The sequence below is a fragment of the Salvelinus sp. IW2-2015 genome, linkage group LG3 (assembly GCF_002910315.2).
Source record: "Salvelinus sp. IW2-2015 linkage group LG3, ASM291031v2, whole genome shotgun sequence".
NCBI classification, from domain to species: Eukaryota; Metazoa; Chordata; class Actinopteri; order Salmoniformes; family Salmonidae; genus Salvelinus; species Salvelinus sp. IW2-2015.
The window spans coordinates 18192675-18211789 of record NC_036840.1 but is presented as its reverse complement, the minus strand read 5'-3'; the positions used below and the strand labels follow the sequence as shown (position 1 = coordinate 18211789).

The window sequence follows — 19115 nt, the reverse complement described above, 5'->3', positions numbered from 1 at the left end:
TGTTACTCAGGCCCAGAAGCTAGGATAATCATATAATGGTAGAAAACACTCTAAAGTTTCCAAAACTGTCAAAATAATGTACAGTGGGGAGAACAAGTATTTGATACACTGCCGATTTTGCAGGTTTTCCTACTTACAAAGCATGTAGAGGTCTGTAATTTTTATCATAGGTACACTTCAACTGTGAGAGACGGAATCTAAAACAAAAATCCAGAAAATCACATTGTATGATTTTTAAGTAATTCATTTGCATTTTCGCGGTGAAGATGGCATTGGAGGAATGGAGGCACTGGGTAAGGGGGCGGAACATTCATTCATCGTGTAGACCAACCACAAGAACCTGGAGTATCTCTGCACCGCCAAGCGCCTCAACTCCAGGCAAGCCAGATGGAACCTGCTGTTCACACGGTTCAACTTCTCCCTCTCGTACCGGTCAGGATCCAAGAATGTCAAGCCGGATGCACTGTCCCGCCACTATAACCCCACCGGAGCCCTAGACCATCCTTCCCATCTCGTGCCTGGTGACGGCACTCAACTGGGGTATAGGGAAACAGGTCCAGGAGGCGTAGCAATCCCAGCCGAACCCTGGGTGGGGCCCTGATAATCGGATGTTTGTGCCTGACGCTGTCTGCTCTGCGGTCCTGTAGTGGGCTCCTTCCTCCAGGCTTGCCTGCCACCTGGGCTCCCGTTGGACCATGGCCTTAGTGCGACACTGCTTTTGGTGGCCTACGATGGTTCCAGATGTCGCCTCGTTTGTCTCCGCCTGCACGGTCTGTGCTCAGAATTAGACTCCTCAGCAAGCTCTGGCTGGTCTTCTGCAACCACTGCCTGTCCACAACCACATTGGGTCATCGGCCAGCCTGTCCTCTGGATTCCACCCCCAGCCCAATGGCCAGTTGGAGCGAGCCAACCAGGATCTTGAGACTACTCTGCGCTGCCTGGTCTATGCCAACCCCACCTTCTGGAGCCAGCAGGTGGTGTGGGTTGAATACGCCCGCAACACCCTTCTCTGCTCTGCCATGGACCTATCTCCATTTGAGTGTTCCCTGGGGTATCAGCCCCCGCTCTTCCCCAAGCAGGACGAAGAGGTCGGTGTACCTTCTGCCCAGATGTTTGTCCTCCGCTGTCATCGTACCTGGAGGAGAGTCCGGCCGGCCCTCCTCAAGACCATCTCCAGGTATTGACGACATCGGACCCCGGCTCCCCGGGAACATCTCGGGCAGAAGGTATGGTTATCCACCCGGGATATGCCCTTRCGGGTGGAATCCCACAAACAGTCCCCCCGGTTTATCGGCCCATTTCCCATCTCCAAGATTATTAGCCCCTCTGCTGTTTGTTTTCTGTTGCCCCGTACCCTTCGTATACATGTGTCCAGAGTCAAACCTATGTCTCACAGCCCTTTGTCTCCTGCTTCTAGGCCCACCCCTCTCCCCCATCTCATCGACGGCCAACCGGCTAATATGGTGAGGCGTCTCCTGAAGGTTCGACCTTGGGGCAGGGGGTTCCAGTACCTGGTTGACTAGGAGGGTTATGGCCCTTAGGAGAGGTGCTGGGTCCCACCTCTGCCTACCCTTTGGACGCACCTTGTGAAGGTGGTGATGCAGTCCTTTATGGGCAAATTTTGTCATCAAACTTTGTCATTAACTTCTTATGGGCAGGTAACGTCCCACCTGGCCAACATCCGGTGAAATTGCAGAGCGCGAAATTCAAAAATACCGAATTCAAATATTTAACATTCTTGAGAATATATGTGTTATACATCAAAATAAAGCTTAACTTCTTGTTAATCCAGCCGCTGTGTCAGATTTCAAAAAGGCTTTATGACGAAAGCAAACCATGCGATTATCTGAGGACAGCGCCCCGCATACAAACACATGAAAATCATGTTTCAACCAGGCAGGTGCGCCACAAAAGTCAGAAATAGCAACATAATTAATGCCTTACCTTTGAAGATCTTCTTCTGTTGGCACTCCAAAATGTTCCAGAAACATCACAAATGGTCCTTTTCTTCGATAATGTCCTTCTTTATGTCTGAAAAATTTCAATTTATTTGGCATGTTCGATTCAGAAATGCACCGGTTTCAACTCGCCCAACATGCCTACAAAGTATCTAATAAGTTACCTGTAAACTTGGTCCAAACATTTCAAACAACGTTCCTAATCCAACCTCAGGTACCCTAAAACGTAAATAATCAATAAAATCTAAGACGGAATAAACTGTTTCTAATACCGGATAAAAACAACGTGAAGCGCGCTCCAGTTCACGCGCACCAAAACAGTAGAGTCCACCTGGAGTGACACTTACAATGAATAGGACCTCTTCTTCATTTCTCAAAAGAAAAACATCGAACAATTTCTAAAGACTGTTGACATCTAGTGGAAGCCATAGGAACTGCAACCAGAATCCTAATAATAAGGGTATCCCATAGAAAACAATTGGAAAATCCTATGACCTCAAGGTCAATGCAATGACCTTGAGCCTTCTTGGAAGGGCACTTGTAATATAACTCTATGGCAGGACCCAAAGGGTTGACATTTTGGATGTCTACCCTTACTAAGTACTTAAACTTGACGATGACATACTGTCCACAGGAGCGACAGAACACTGAGCCAATCACGGCGCAATGCTCCTATTTTCTGCTGGCTCACCACAGAAAGTACTGAGCTATGCTGAAACACCTCCATTTTGGAGCTGCCTTACTCAAGAAAACAAAAAAGAGATCACGTGTGTATGCAGCTTTATTAATTGAATGATTTATTATTTATTTTACATTATTTGCAAACTGATATGCGACACCTATTAATGCCAAAATACTATTCAAAACAGGCAAGCCCCCAATTTTTATATATATATATATATATATCTATATATATATATATATAGATATATATATATATATATATATATAGATATATATATATAATTATTATTATTTTAATTATATTTTTTGCTAAATATATGGGGATCAAAACAGGTGGGGCTCTGCCTATTTTGGATGGATGGAGTAAACAGAAAGTGACAGTAGTTATTTTTTTCTCTATCCTTCTTCAACAAAACAATGACTGCAGATATAATATTGTAGCACGTTCTAGGCTAACACACTAAGCCAAAAGCACAGCCAAGCCACAGCCAAGCCATAGAGTTTTACAGTAACTCTAAGAGATGTAAATGTGCTCATCTACTTCAGCTGGTGTGATTGCAATATAATACCAATGTATCAATGATGGTTTTAAACCTATCCTCTCAATATGGGACCTTTGACTAAGCTTTCACAATGTTGTTCCCTCAGTTAGATGTTTTTAGTCAACTTCAATGGGACTCCTAAAGCTGCAGTCTGTGACTGGTACATACTTTAAAAAAAAAAAGTTAAATGAATGATATACAGCCATAGCTCCATCTGCCAGTGGTTCTGTTTGCCTATTCTTGTGGGTCTAGGACTGTGTGTGTATTGTGCTCTGCCCCAAACAATGAACAGATCTGACTATGCCAAACAGATATTATAGGACAGTGTTTTTGCCAGCGTCAATATGCTAGTGTGTGTGTCTGCTAGTGATTGTGGCAATACAGCAGAAAGTGTTTTAGCCAAATTCCGAAGGACAATACAAGCCAGTGACAGCTCCAAAAACACAGATATAGTATTGACTCCAAAACAAACTGTGTGATTCCCAATTGGCACCCTATTCCCTATATAGTGTACTACATTTATCATATGGGCCCTGGTCAAAAGTAGTGGACTTAGAGAATAGGGTGCCATCTGGGAAACACCCACTGTATTCTCAGTCATTTGTTTTCTCAGAAATAAAGTAGAGAGAACAGAGTTCAGGGTCTGGCTTTAAATAGAATTGGATGAACATCGATGAGACTGTAGGAAGCAGAAGTGAAAGAGTAATACAATAAATAAATAAACTTTTTTGCCAAAAGCTTTAAATGCAACAGTGTTGACCCCTGAACTAAAACATAGGTTTTCACTTTGGAAGTTGATAGTCCTCGGAGTGAGCTTACTCCTTATCCAGAACATAGTTCAGTGAGTGTGTGTGTGTGTGCGTGCGTGTGTGTACCGTCCATTTGTGCGCACACCTCTGGTATTCCTGATCCACAGGCGTAAGATGCAAAGGCCAAGACCAATATAACAGCCAGGAAAGGGAACAGTAGAGCCCAGAACATGAACATCAGATAGTTGACTATGTATGCTACCGCACCCTACAGGCGAAACAGGGGAAAAGACATGGTCAGTACAGTAACTGAATGCTTAGTTTAGAAAACCCGACCATAGCCAACAGTGGACAGCTCTCCCAACCCTTACCGAAAAAACTGGCTTCTGACAACAGTTGTGGCAAACCTTTGGCCAATTTGCCGCAAATTTAGCAGCAAGCTCATGTATTCAAATTTAGTTGTGGAAAACTGTGAAACTTGTGAACTTCTGGCAAACAATTTTAGGAAATTTGTGGCGAACATTCTACTGTTTGCTGCAAATTTGCTGCAAACTGGATATGAATATGCAAATTAGATCATGTTTCTGGTTACTGTGTGTTAACTAACTAAATGTATTTACAGAAACCAAATCACATAACTTTAAATCAACTTACTTCACAGAGGAAAAAGCTAAACATACTACATTTTGTAAGTATACTAAACAACATGTATRCAATGTCTTAACAGATCAAAATAAATTCAATACAACTTGAAATCATTAGCAAAGACTGGATATTTCCCAAATAAAATGTTTAATATTTTTATGTAGCTACAACATTTACATGAGAGAAATGGGAACACTATGGGGATGTTGACCTTAGGATGTTTAAAAGGACAACTACATGATTATTTACATGAGCCAAGTGATAACTGAGCAATAGATTTAAACCAATGGAAGTTTAAAATATAATTAGCAACATATAAATAATTAAAACAACAACAACTAAATCGAACCCAGTTCAGAACTATTGCCATTTTGAGTGAACTTTGGAGATGGTGGCCCATTGGAAATCCTTAATCCAAAACCAGTTTAAACGCCTGCACTGAAACAATCAGAAAACAAAACAAACAAAATTAGGATACTGAAAACATCTTAATAAGTAGATATTTTGTTATGCCTAATATGCCAATTCATATTATTTTTCCAAAATTAATTATTGCTGCTRAAAAATTGCTAACCCAATTTGGGTAATTTGGACAACCCAGCGCAGGGTCAATATTGGACAAATATAGCATTGGGTTAATTCAACTCAGTGGGTTTGGGTTGTTTTTCTAACCCACCACTTGCGTTGAGCACATGACCCAACTGCTGGGTAAATTAGACTATATGGCTGGGTTAAAACAAACCAGTGTGTTGGGTTGTGTCATAAACCCAGCACATTGGTTTGGGGGATTGGCCCAGCAACTGAGAAATAATTTATGTAATCCTTGGGTTATTTTCAGTGTCATCCTGATTTAAATTTTGCGTGCATATATTTACTTTCTCTACCACCCCACCCCTCCCTTTCCTACACAAACAATCAAGAATTTCAAATAATGTATATGCATTGCCTGCATTTCAGAACATAAAGTACATATCAGAACGTCAAAGACTTGTCCACAATGTACCAGAATATATACTTTTTAAAAATAGCACATTGAAACAAAGCCCTATTGTCTAAGTACGTGTTATTTCACAAGATAAGACTTCATAAGATAGGAATGATTATTAAAATATATATACTGTACATCAGCCTCAGGCTGAACTTGATGGTCACACTTAAATTGCAAACTGAGAAAAACAAACATGTGTGTGACACTGTCTGTTTTAAGTGGTATTAACACAGATCTGTCTATCAGACAGTGGCAGAGCTAATCCATAGATATTGACATTCACTGACACACTTCAGATATCTTAGGTGACAGCACACACACATCATGCTGTTTTGCCATTCAATAATAGTCTACATTTGGGTCCAGTTAAAACATTGTTAGACAGAGAACAAGTGTAAAATATGACATTTGAAGGTCACTCTACTAAGGACATGGACTAATGACTGCCATTACTTAAGAAATAACTGTGTTTCATTCGTAAAGCACTTTACACAATCCCCAAAATATTACATTTTCTATTTAAAATAAATTGTTGTGATATAATGAAAGTGTACTAAAACGCGCTTCAGTAGTTTAACTAAAGGCAAACGAGCCACATACCGTAGTGTAAGCAAAAAGCAGGCACAAATTCATAAAAAAAGAAACTGAAAGTTTGATGCCTAAATCTTCAGTTACAGAACACCAACCACGGTTCCATCCAACCATTTCATGCGGATGAATTACCTGACGCATGACAAATGTCACAACCGGACTGATGGAAACATGAAATGCCAGTACAATTCTATAAATGCCTACAGACAGTGTTCGTTTCGACACGGTGGGATCTTTTTGTGTCCTTACAACTATCTATGCGCGAAATGGTGCTGATACACCCAAGGGGCATGAATTTTCGCGCTCTACCCCTAGATTTGGCGGTGACGTAGTGTCCCTATAAGTGACAGAACAATGAGCAAATCACGGTGCAACTAGAGAACATTACCAACCCCTACACTCCGTATTTTCTGCTGGCTGCCCCACCACCACAGAAAGAACTAAGCTAGGCTGAAACACCTGCATTTTGGAGCTGCCCTACTCAAGAAATCAAAAAAGAGACCAAGTTTGTATGTGGCTTTATTAACTCAATGATTATTAAACATTATTTACAAACTGATATGTGACATGTATTAATGCCAAAGTAACATGCAAAAAGGCAAACCCAATTTTATATATATTGTTTTACAATTATCTTTAACTAAAAAGGTGGGGCTCAAAACAGCCCCACCTGACCTGAATGACCGGTCGCCACTGCACCTTGTGTATCTGGAGAGAAGAATATTTAGTGAATAACTTAATTATTTCAGGCAACAACAAACAAATTATGAGCATCTGAGGCACCACCAGCAGGGTCAACTACCTACACTTTGAAGAGAAGATCTTGGGCCTGCTTCTCTCAGCTGGCGAAGCAAAGTTTTTTGTCCTTGAAGACCGCGATCCAGTTGTCAGTGAGTTTCCTCGAGCAGTCCGAGTTTAAAATGTAGAAGTCCTGGGCAATCTGTAGTAAAGCAGACAAACAATTACTTTTTTAAAATATTATTATTATTTTATTTTTGGGGGACAATAAACAAAAACATACATTGACAAAACAATAGACAACTTAACATTTACATACATATCCACAAACACTAATGACATCATACTTTCTCAGATCCACATGTTGCCACTGTATTCACATCCAATGCTGTTTCTAATGCGTGTAAGACTGCCCCATATGACTTAYAATTGTGTTATGTTGAAGCCAGACAAACAATTACATTGCAGTTAATCATTACTCTGGCAAACCCCTAACTATCGAAGTCCTCCTGACTTCAGAGTATGGAATGGCTCTTTGATATTGATGGCACAATGCGTCGATAATGAAGAGGGCTGTGCTGTTACTGGTTGGCTCTCCTCTATGGGATCAATATCATGCCAACTGTATTCGCAAATGTCAATCACCAATCCGCAAATGTAAATCACCAATCCACAAATGTAAATCACCATTCCACAAATGTAAATCACCAATCCACAAATGTAAATCACTTTCCACAAATGTAAATCCCTTTCCGCAAATATAAATCACTTTCCACAAATGTAAATCGCTATCCACAAATGCAATTCACTGCCCACAAACAAACACCTTTTGATTTGCATTTGTAAATCGAGGTAAAGTAACATGAATACCATAAGTAAAATGAATGCCATAAAGATTTGCACATAGGAGAGATATGCACAAGCATGATAGATATGGCAGACCTGCAACTATATATTTGGAAGCGCTTAGGTCACCTGACTTTTGGCAGGGATTTGACGACAAAAAAAGACAAGGCTTCCCCGTATACACAAGTTCCACGCATATGATGAAACAGCATCACAGGCAGCCCAGATCTTGATTCCATATTTTGCAGGTTTAGACAGTATGTAGATGGTATCTCTTTTTCTCTTTCTTTCTTTCTCTCTCTCTCTCTGAGGACCTGAGCCCTAGGACCATGCCTCAAGTCTACCTGGCCTGATGACTCCTTGCTGTACCCAGTCCACCTGGCCGTGCTGCTGCTCCAGTTTCAACTGTTCTGCCTGCAGCTATAGAACCCTGACCTGTTCACCGGATGTGCTACTTGTCCCAGACTTGCTGTTTTCAACTCTCTAGAGACATCAGGAGCAGTAGAGATACTCTGAATGATCGGATATGAAAAGCCAACTGACATTTACTCCTGAGGTGCTGACCTGTTGCACCCTCAACAACCAATGTGATTATTATTATTTGACCCTCCTGGTAATCTATGAACATTTGAACCTTTTGGCCATGTACTGTTATAATCTCCACCCGGCACAGCCAGAAGAGGTCTGGCCACCCCTCATAGCTTGGTTCCTCTCTAGGTTTCTTCCGAAGTTCTGTCCTTTCTAGGGAGTTTTTCCTAGCCACCGTGCTTCTACACCTGCATTGCTTGCTGTTTGGGATTTTAGAATGGGTTTCTGTACAGCACTTTGTGACATCAGCTGATGTAAGAAGGTCTTTATAAATACATTTGATTGATTGATTGACACTACCTGAAGGGGCAGCTGCCCCAAAATGGCATACGCTGTTAATCAACAGTAACATTGGGCCCAGGGATATTTCTAAGGCCCTCTGAGCAGAGATTATTTTTGCCATACTGATTGATTGTGGTAACGAGTCACACATGCAAAGCTATTTATTTGTTGTGTCCCTCCCTCAATTTGCACCTGGCCGGGGTAGAGTGTGGGAAAGWACCGCATTTTTTACAATGTATTGAAAAAATGTATTGCAATTGTTACGCCCTGATCTGTTTCACTTGTCTTTGTGCTTGCCTCCACCTCCCCTCCAGGTGTCACCCATCTTCCCCATTAACCCCTGTGTATTTACAGTTGAAGTCGGAAGTTTACATACACTTAGGTTGGAGTCATTAAAACTCGTTTATCAACCACTCCACAAATTTCTAGTTAACAAATCATAGTTTTGGCAAGTCGGTTAGGACATCTACTTTGTGCATGACACAAGTAATTTTTCCAACAATTGTTCACAAACAGATTATTTCACTTATAATTAACTTATCAAAATTCCAGTGGATCAGAAGATTACATACACTAAGTTGACTGTGCCTTTAAACAGCTTGGAAAATTCCCGAAAATTATGTCATGGCTATAGAAGCTTCTGATGGGCTTATTGACATCATTTGAGTCAATTGGAGGTGTACCCGTGGATGTATTTCAAGGCCTACCTTCAAACTCAGTGCCTCTTTTTGCTTGACATTATGGGAAAATCAAAAGAAATCAGCCAAGACCTCAGATTTTTTTTTTTAGACCTCCACAAGTCTGGTTCATCCTTGGGAGCAATTTCCAAATGCATGAATGTACCACGTTCATCTGTACACACAATAGTATGCAAGTATAAAGACCATGGGACCAAGCAGCCGTCATACCGATGTAACAGTTGTCAATGTCGTTCTCCTCCTCGGACGAGGAGGAGCATGGATCGGACCAAGATGCGGAGTAGGAGGTATTCATGATTTTAATGGCAAATCCAACAAACGCATCTACAAATTAACAAAACAACAAACGGGACTAACCTGTAACAGTCCTTGTGTGGCCCAAAACGCTGACACAGGAACAAACACCCACCAAACACAGCCAGTGGAAACCCTGGCGCCTTAGTATGACTCTCAATCAGAGACAAACGTATCACACCTGTCTCTAATTGAAATCATACCAGGCGAACACAAAACCCAACATAGAAATAGAAAACATAGACTGCCCACCCAACACTCAACGCCCTGACCAATAAACTACATAAAACAAGAGAAAACAGGTCAGGAACGTGACAACCGATCAGCAAGGAGATGCCGTTCTGTCTCCTAGAGATGAACGTACTTTGCTGCGAAAAGTGCAAATCAATCCCAGAACAACAGCAAAGAACCTTTGTGAAGATTGCTGGAGGAAAACATGGTAAAAGTATCTATATCACGTAAAAAACGAGTCCTATAGTCGCCATAACCCGAAGGCCGCCTCAGCAAGGAAGAAGCCACTGCTCCAAACCCCATAAAACAAAGCAGACTACGTTTGGAGGCCTGCACATGGGACAAAGATCGTACGTTTTTGGAGAAATGTTTTCTCTGGCTGATGAAACCAAAAATAGAACTGTTTTGGACATAATGACTCCATCGTTATGTTTGGACGAGAAAAAGGAGAGGCTTGCTTGCGCTCGAAGAACACCATCACAACGCGTGAATGCACGGGGGTTGGGAAGCATCATGTTGTTGGGGGTGCTTTGCTGCAGGCAGGGACTGGTGCAGCTTCACACAATTAGATGGGCATCATGAGGAGGAAAATAATTATGTGGTATATTGAGCCACATTCTCAAGAGCCATCAGTCAGGAAGTGAGAAGCTTGGGCGCAAAGGGTCTTCCAAATGGCAATGGACAACATAATTTGGGTTAGTGGAACAGATTGGGTTATCTGTGATCCTCTAGTCTAGTCAGGTCTACTAAAGGGATTTTGTCAGTACATTAGGTTAGTTCTTCACGTATCTGGTTTACAACAAACATGCAAACAATTGTTGGCAAATGCTTGTTATAAAATAACATTTGATTATGCTGTTGTCAATGGACCTTATTATTATTTATTGATTTACATTTAATAATATATTTGACTGTATTAATATGACCTCAGAGAATATGATAACATGACAACTTTTCTTCAAGGAAACTGTAAATCCGTACTTATATGTACTCCTAGTACAAATATAGCTGTTGATTCACATTCTTAATGTAAGAGAAGCTACATAGTGACACCTTGTGGGAAGGTATGGCTTTTTTCTGTGTTCATGAGGAGAATCTCAATTGCATTTTCTTGACTCCGCACATCCCCTCTCCTTGCCTACTTCTCAAAGCCCATTGGGGAATTAAGACTCTGTTATTTACTACTATTTACTATTTCCGGGCTCTGGCTGCACCACTCAAAAACATTCAGAGACTTGTCCCGAAGCCACTCCTGCATTGTCTTGACTGTGTGCCTCAGGTCGTTGTCCTGTTGGAAGGTGACCTTCGCCCCAGTCTGGGGTCCTGAGTACTCTAGAGCAGGATTTCATCAATGATCTCTCTGTACCGTTCATCTTTGCCTCGACCCTAACTAGTCTCCCAGTCCCTGACGCTAAAAAACATCCCCACAGCATGATGCTGCCACCACCATACTTCACCGTAGGGATGGTGCCAGGTTTCCTCCAGACATGATGCTTTGCATTCAGACCAAAGAGTTCAATCTTGCTTTCATCAGACCAGAGAATCTTGTTTCTCATGGTCCGAGAATCTTTAGGTGCCTTTTGGCAAACTTCAAGCGGGCTGTCATGTGCCTTTTACTGAGGAATGGCTTCCGTTTGGCCATTCTACCATAAAGGCCTGATATGTGGAGAGCTGCAGAGATGGTTGTCCTTCTGGAAGGTTCTTCCATCTCCACCGAGGAACTCTGGAGCTCTGTCAGAGTGACCATCGGGTTCTTGGTCACCTCCCTGACCAAGGCTCTTCGCTCCGCATTGTTCAGTTTGGCAGGGGTTGGCCAGCTCTAGGAAGAGTCTTGGTGGTTGCAAACTTCTTCCATTTAAGAATGATGGAGGCCACTGTGTTGTTGGGGACCTTCAATGCTGCAGACATTTTTTTTTAACCTTCCCCAGATCTGTGCCTCGACACAATTCTGTCTCGGAGCTCTACGGACAATTCCTTCGATCTCATGGCTTGGTTTTTGCTTTGACATGCACTGTCAACTGTGGGACCTTATATAGACAGGTGTGTGCCTTTTCAAATCATGTCAAATCAATTGATTTTACCACAGGTGGACTCTAATCAAGTTGTAGAAACATCTCAAGGATGATCAATGGAAACAGGAAGCACCTGAGCAATTTCAAGTCTCATAGCAAAGGGTCTGAATACTTATGTAATTAAGGTATCTGTTTTTATTTTTATTACATTTGCAAAAAATGTCTAAAAACCTGTTTTTGCTTTGTCATTATGGGGTATTGTGTGTAGATTGCTGAGGATTTTTTTTATTTAATACATTTTAGAATAAGGCTGTAACGTAACAAAATGTGGAAAAATTCAAGGAGTGAATAATTTCCTAAGGCACTGTATATATTTATTGTTCTTTCTTACAAAAGGTGTGCACTGGGCCTTTGCTAGTCCTGTATTAGTGGATCGATATAGTCATCTGTGGCGCAAGAAAACAAAAACATTCTGCATTATTATGTAAATAAGGTATCTGTTTTTATTTGCAAAAAAAAAAAAAAAATTGTTTTTGCTTTGACACTATGGGCTATTGTGTGTAAATTGCTGAGGATTTTTTTTTATTTAATCCATTTTAAAATAAGGCTGTAACGTAACAAAATCCCTACTGCCTCTGATCTGGCGGAATAACAAAACACAAATATTGCGTTTGTAAATTATGTCTGAGTGTTGGAGTATGTGCCCGTGGATGTCCGTATATAAAAAAATAAAAACAGAAAATTAAGTCATCTGGTTTGCTTAATACAAGGAATTTGATATATAACATTACTTGAACTTTTTAAACTTTTGCTCAAGTATGACAATTGATTCGTTTTTCCACCGCTGTACTTAAGTACATTTAAAACTTTTACTCAATTAGAATTTTGCTGGGTGACTCACTTTTACTTGAGTCATTTTCTATTAGGCATCTTTACTTTTACTCAAGTATGACAACTGAGCACTTTTTTCACCACTGGTTTATTCTGTACAGGCTTCCTTTTTTTCACTCTGTCAACTAGGTTAGTATCCATCCTCAGTTTTCTCCTATCACAGCTATTCAACTCTGTAACTGTTTTAAAGTCACCGTTGGCCAAATGGTAAAATCCCTGAGCAGTTTCCTTCCTCTCAGGCAACGGAGTTAGGAAGGATGCCTGTATCTTTGTAGTGACTGGGTTTATTGATACACCATCCAAAGTGTAATTAATAACTTCAAATTGCTCAAAGGGATATTCAATGTCTGCTTTATTTTTTTGCATTTCTTGTTGCACAGGTTAAGGTAAATCCCTCCCTGTTTCAGCCTGTTCTCTTCTATTTGGTTCCTAATGAACATGACACCGATGTCTTTGTGAGTTTCCAAGCAGCCAGAAAATACAGTCAATGTCAGAGCTAAACTGCAGGAATTGGGTTAGTGGAACAGATTGGGTTATCTGTGATCCTCTAGTCTAGTCAGGTCTACTAAAGGGATCTTGTCAGTACATTAGGTTAGTTCTTCACGGTATTGTTACCAACAAACATGCAAACAATTGTTGGCAAATGCTTGTTATAAATAACATTTGATTATGCTGTTGTCAATGGACCTTATTATTAATTATTGATTTCATTTAATAATATATTTGACTGTATTGAATATGACCTCAGAGAATATGATAACATGACAACTTTCTTCAAGGAAACTGTAAATCCGTACTTATATGTACTCCTAGTACCAATATAGCTGTTGATTCACATTCTTAATGTAGAGAAGCTACATAGTGACAGCCTTGTGGGAATGGTAGGCTTCTTCTTCTGTGTTCATGAGGAGAATCTCAATTGCATTTTCTTGACTCCGCACATCCCCTCTCCTTGCCTACTTCTCAAAACCCATTGGGGAATTAAGACTTTCTCATTCAATGGGTTTTGAGAAGGAGGCGGGAGAGAGGACTCGAGGAGTCAAGGAAATGCAACTGAGCTTCTCCCATGGTCTGGTGGTCCCTGCATAGGATTCTTCTTTGGTCTGTTTAGTGTTTCTTTCTTTCTTTCTTTTTCTTTCTTTAGATAGGAGAGGAGTAGAAGAAAAATGGAGGTAGCGAGAGACAGTGTGTGTGTGCAAGCATGCACGAGGCCTGGTTCATGTCTGTGTCCATGGATGTATAAATCAGCTTTTTCTCCCTCCTTCATTCATCTCATTTTATCTCTTTCCTCTTCTACCTCCCTTTCTCTGGCTCCACTCCATCGCCTGCCCACATTTTAGAAAATATAAATATTTATCCACCTTGCCTCCCATAAAGGGTCAAACTTGTCCAGGGGGAATGCTTTCTTTTATCCCTCTTTTTATTTATTTCTCTCTCTCTTTAGCCAAGAAGAGCAGAATTGGGTTGAACTCTGGAATGCACACCCTGCTACTCTAATGGTGATTCTTCACGTCATCCCCCCCCCCCCCCCCCCACACACACAAAAAAAACTGTCTGGCTCTTTCTTTCTCTCCTGCTATCATTCACTTTTACAACAGTGATTCTCTTTACCCAGAGATTACAGCTCAAATCCTTTAAGATAAAAAAAAAACTATTTGTCTAAATGTTCCACCTGGCAGCTCATATGTTAGCCTCCATTTGCTGTATGCACTGTTTACCTAACTATTACACACGCACAGACACACACACTCACACAGTTTCTCATTCCCTCTTTCTTCTGCTATTATTCATTTCAGCTCTGTTTACCTAACTATTACTACAAAGTGAATGAAATGTTACGCTAAATGAAACATAAACAAAGCTTTACCCAAGAGGACATAAAATAAATCACAGCCCATGAACACACACAGACACTACACAAATCCCGACTCATAAACACACGGTAGTTTAAAATAGTATTATTAATTATGGTACTCGTCTCACTTGTTTTTTACTAAAAGATTTTTGCAATAAATCGAATAAAAAATACATATCAGGAAATACACAGCAGTATAAGTCTAGAATTAGGAGTGAATCCTAACCTCCCCCCAAGAGTAACATTTTCACTTAAATTTCCCATTGAATGCATGACTAAGTAGATATTTTTTTTACTTGTGGAAGTTTAGTTTACTTGTGTGGAAGCTTGGGACCCCTTAATTGGTCCCAACCCATCGTTTCCAGTAGTGCACTATGTAAGGAATACAGTAAACAAAAATGTAAAAAAATAAATAAATACACACATACTGTGCATTCCGAAAGTATTCAGACCCCTTGACCTTTTCCACATTTTGTTACGTTGCAGCCTTCTCCTAAAATGGATTCAATTGTTTTTCCCCCTCAATCTACCCAAAATAGCTCAAAATAACGAAGCAAAAAACTGTTTTTTAGACATTTTTGCAAAACATAAATAAATTAAATATCACATTTACATAAGTATTCTTGAGGACATCTTGAGTGGTCCAGCCAGAGATCTGTCCCGAAGCCACTCCTCCTTTGTCTTGGCTGTGTGCTTAGGGTTGTTTACCTACCATTCGCCCCCAGTCTGAGGTCCTGAGCGCTCTGGAGCAGGTTTTCATCAAGGAACTCTCTGTAATTTGCGCTGTTCATATTTCCCTCAATCCTGACTAGTCTCCCAGTCCCTGCTGCTGAAAAACATCCAGCATCATGGCAGCATGATGCTGCCACCACCAGGGATGGCGCCAGGTTTCCTCCAGATATCACGCTTGGCATTCAGCACAAAGAGTTCAATCTTGGTTTCATCAGACCAGAGAATCTTGATTCTCATGGTCTGAGAGTCTTTAGGTGCCTTTTGGTAAACTCCAAGTGGGCTGTCATGTGCCTTTCACTGAGGAGTGGCTTCTGTCTGATTGGTGGAGTGCTGCAGGTATTGGAGTTCCTCTCCACAGAGGAACTAGAGGTCTGCCAGAGTGACCAATGGGATCTTGGTCACCTCCCTGACCAAGGCCCTTCTCCCACAGAACTTCAGTTTGGCCCTAGGGAGAGTCTTGTTGGCTTCAAACTCCTTCCATTTAAGAATGATGGAGGCCACTGTGTTCTTGGGGACCTTCAATGCTGCAGACATTTTTTCGTACCCTTCCCCAGATCTGTGCCTCGACACAATCCTGTCTCGGAGCTCTACGTACAATTCCTTTGACCTCATGGCTTGTTTTTTGCTCTGACATGCACTGTCAACTATGGGACCTTATATAGACAGGTGTGTGCCTTTTCAAATCATGTCCAATCAATTGAATTTACCACAGGTGAACTCCAATCAAGATGTAGAAACATCTCAAGGATGATCAATGGAAACAAGATGCACCTGCACTCAACTCCGAGTCTCATAGCAAAGGGTCTGAATACTTACATAAATAAGGTATTTCTGTTTTTTATTTTGATAAATGTCATTATGGGGTATTGTGTGTAGATTGCTGAGGATTTTTTCTTATTTAATACATTTTAGAATAAGGCTGTAAAATAACAAAAAGTGGAAAAGGTCAAGGGGTCTGAATACTTTCCGAAGGCACTTGTGTGTGTATCTGTGCGAGTGTGTGTGCACACGTTTTGCTATACTTGTGAGTACCAGAAGTCCTCACAAGAATAGTAAACCAACTAGAATTCAAGGAAGTGAGGATCTTTTGCCAGTCCTCATTTGTAAAAAAGGCTATTTTAGGATTAGGGGTTAGGATTAGGGGTTAAGGTTAGGTTTAAGGAAAATAGGATTTTGAATGGGAATCGTTGGTCCCCAAAAAGTCCTCACAAGTATAGTAAGACATAGCTGTCTTGCAAAAATAAAAATATATGGTCTGCATGCATGTTTTTGGTCAAACAGCCAATAATATATATATATAAATGAGAAGTTATGTCATTTATATATATATACACGTCATATGGCATATATACGTCATATGGCAAAGTTCCTCCTAATACAATACGTGCCCCCAAAAAATCCCCCAAAATGTAATAAAAACGAAGTTTATTTTATTTTATTGGCAKGTATTGTACTAGGATGAACTTTGCCATATGACGATTATATGCCATATGACGTATATATTAAAATGACATAACTTCTCATGACATATTTACACTACAATGATGGATTCCAGTTATAACACATGAATATCACTTCTATACACAACATTTAATATACACAATAATAATGAATGCATAGACACACTGTAAGACATGGTGTGGTAATTTTAGGGCTCCGGGGTGAAATWTCCTAGGATCAGCTTCCCCTCCCCCTATTTTAACCTTAACCAGTGGCAAAAATGCAAAACTGACCCAGGATCAGTGTCGAGGGGAAACTTCACCCTACACCAATATACACAATCTAAGGCGTGGTGTGATAGTGTGGTAGTGTAGTGTTAAGGAGGTGTCAATGCAGTGATGTGATGCAGTTATGGAGTATAGGGTTTTCCAGGCCCCAAATCRGTTTGCGCTCTTGGCAAACTCCATCGCTGTCATTGTCAAGCCAAACATGTTTGGCATGACAATAAGCGTTAAGGAGTTAGCATGATAGCACAAACAGACTGGCACTCAGGCTAGTATAGTGTTTTATGAGAGTGGAGAGAAGCAGCTGTCTCTCTCCATTTCTGGACATATTACTGTAATAGGATTATATGCAATCATAGAATTGGATAGAGGGCTTTTCTTCGCAATAATGTTTTATGTGATAGCATGGGCAGCTTTATGGCACATGCACCTTCTATCCATTTCTATGTATTCAATGCACTCCAACAGTTTCATGAAAATACACTCGTCTAGCACCCCAAATTCTCCCTGTCAGTATTGCTCAACAGAGTTATAAATAAATAAATACTTTCTCCAGTCTTGTTCAGTAACACACACACTAAACAACAACTTATTCTTTGGCCTCGTTTTGTAGTGCATGGAGTATGCGATTGTGAGGTTACAGTTGGTAAGTGAAAGATAGTTGTTACTCTTGGGTATACCAGTGTGTCTAACACCAAAGAGTAGGTGTGTATTTCTTAATGGACAAATACTGCCAAGTGCAGCCTTAATGAATTGTCTTGTGTGGTTTTAATGGCCACCTCTGTTTTACAACAGTGTAGATGTTGGTGTCAGGAAAAGTACTGGAGTGTTTTAGGAAGTAGTGCCCATATCCCATCCCCAACTCTAACCCCGTCCCTATTTACCCAACTCTAGGGCCTCCATGTGTGGGTTGGCTGTCTCCCTACAGTTCCCATACTTCATGGACATCCCTCAGCTCTACCCCTAACCCTAAACTCTACCATAGCTCTCCAGGCTCTCCTTAGGTTGGGTTGGTTCTCTCTCAATAGTGTCCATACCCCACCCCCCATCCTAACGTACCCCACTCTAGGGTCTCCTTGTGGAGGTTGCCTGTCTCCCCATAGTTCCCATACCCCATAGACATTCCATGGCTCTCTCCATCCCTAACCCCATTCCTAAGCCCATCCACTCTAGGGTCTCCCTGGGTAGGGTGGTTTTCACTCAATAATGAATGAATCCCACATACATCCCCCAGCCCATCCCTAACACCATCAACTCGTCTCTAAAGTTTCCTTAAAGGAGAAATTTGCTTTTTTTAACAATCAAATATTATTTTGATGTAAATGGCATGTCATAGAAGGGTCAATACACTTTTTTTGCGATTTCACTTGATTTTGAGGACCTTTGCCCAACCAGAAATTAATTTCCACACAAAATGGAATATAACGTTGTGGATAAAGTTCAGGATGACACAATTTCACATGTACAACATCTAAAGACCTGCATCACTATACTCAGAGTGTTACCATTTCTAAAAGGACGTATTTGGGTGTTTTTGGAACATTTGTTCATGTTTGTTCAGAGCCCCCCYTTTTTTCAGAGCCCCCTTACTGCACAACAACAATGAGGAAGTGAATCACTGGTTGGGGTAAGTTTCTCAAAAACAAGTGAAATCGCAAAAAAAAGTGTCTGGAATAGAGAGTTGTTTAAAAAAAAGCAAAATTCACCTTTAAGTTAGAGTTAGTTCTCTCAATAGTGTCCATACCCCCATCAACATGGACATCCCCAACACAGACTCTCCATTGAAGTTCTTAACTGCTCCAACTGTCCTTGTTCACTTTCTCTCAATAGTGTCGATACCCCATCCATCTGCCCAGCTTTCAGGTCTCTTGGTTGGGGTTCAGTAGTGCCCATATCCCATGGACATCCCTAATCCCATCCCGAGACTCTCCCGTAGCCCTCTTAGCTGCTCTTCTCCCAGCCTGATCTTGTCCTCCAGCTGCCTCTGTTCCACCAGCAATGCTGCCTTCATCTTGACGTAATGACTGTAGTCACGGTGCTGTGGATCAAGAAGATAAAGATGACTTT

General features: G+C 41.0%; 1 protein-coding gene across 3 annotated transcripts in view; it reads right to left on the bottom strand.

The window, feature by feature from the left end:
• Nucleotides 1-4690: 4690 nt before the first annotated feature.
• Nucleotides 4691-19115, bottom strand: part of shroom4 (shroom family member 4) — a 102491-nt gene continuing 88066 nt past the window's right edge. For 2 of the 3 annotated variants that reach the window (XM_070434965.1, XM_023970106.2), the window contains one exon: nt 14583-19086. In XM_070434965.1, coding sequence (XP_070291066.1) covers nt 18928-19086 — 159 coding nt within the window. In that variant the 3' untranslated portion in view covers nt 14583-18927. Of the gene's footprint in view, nt 5017-6963; nt 7098-14582; nt 19087-19115 lie in introns of those variants that run through there. The other variant, XR_011474078.1, reaches the window with a different exon arrangement.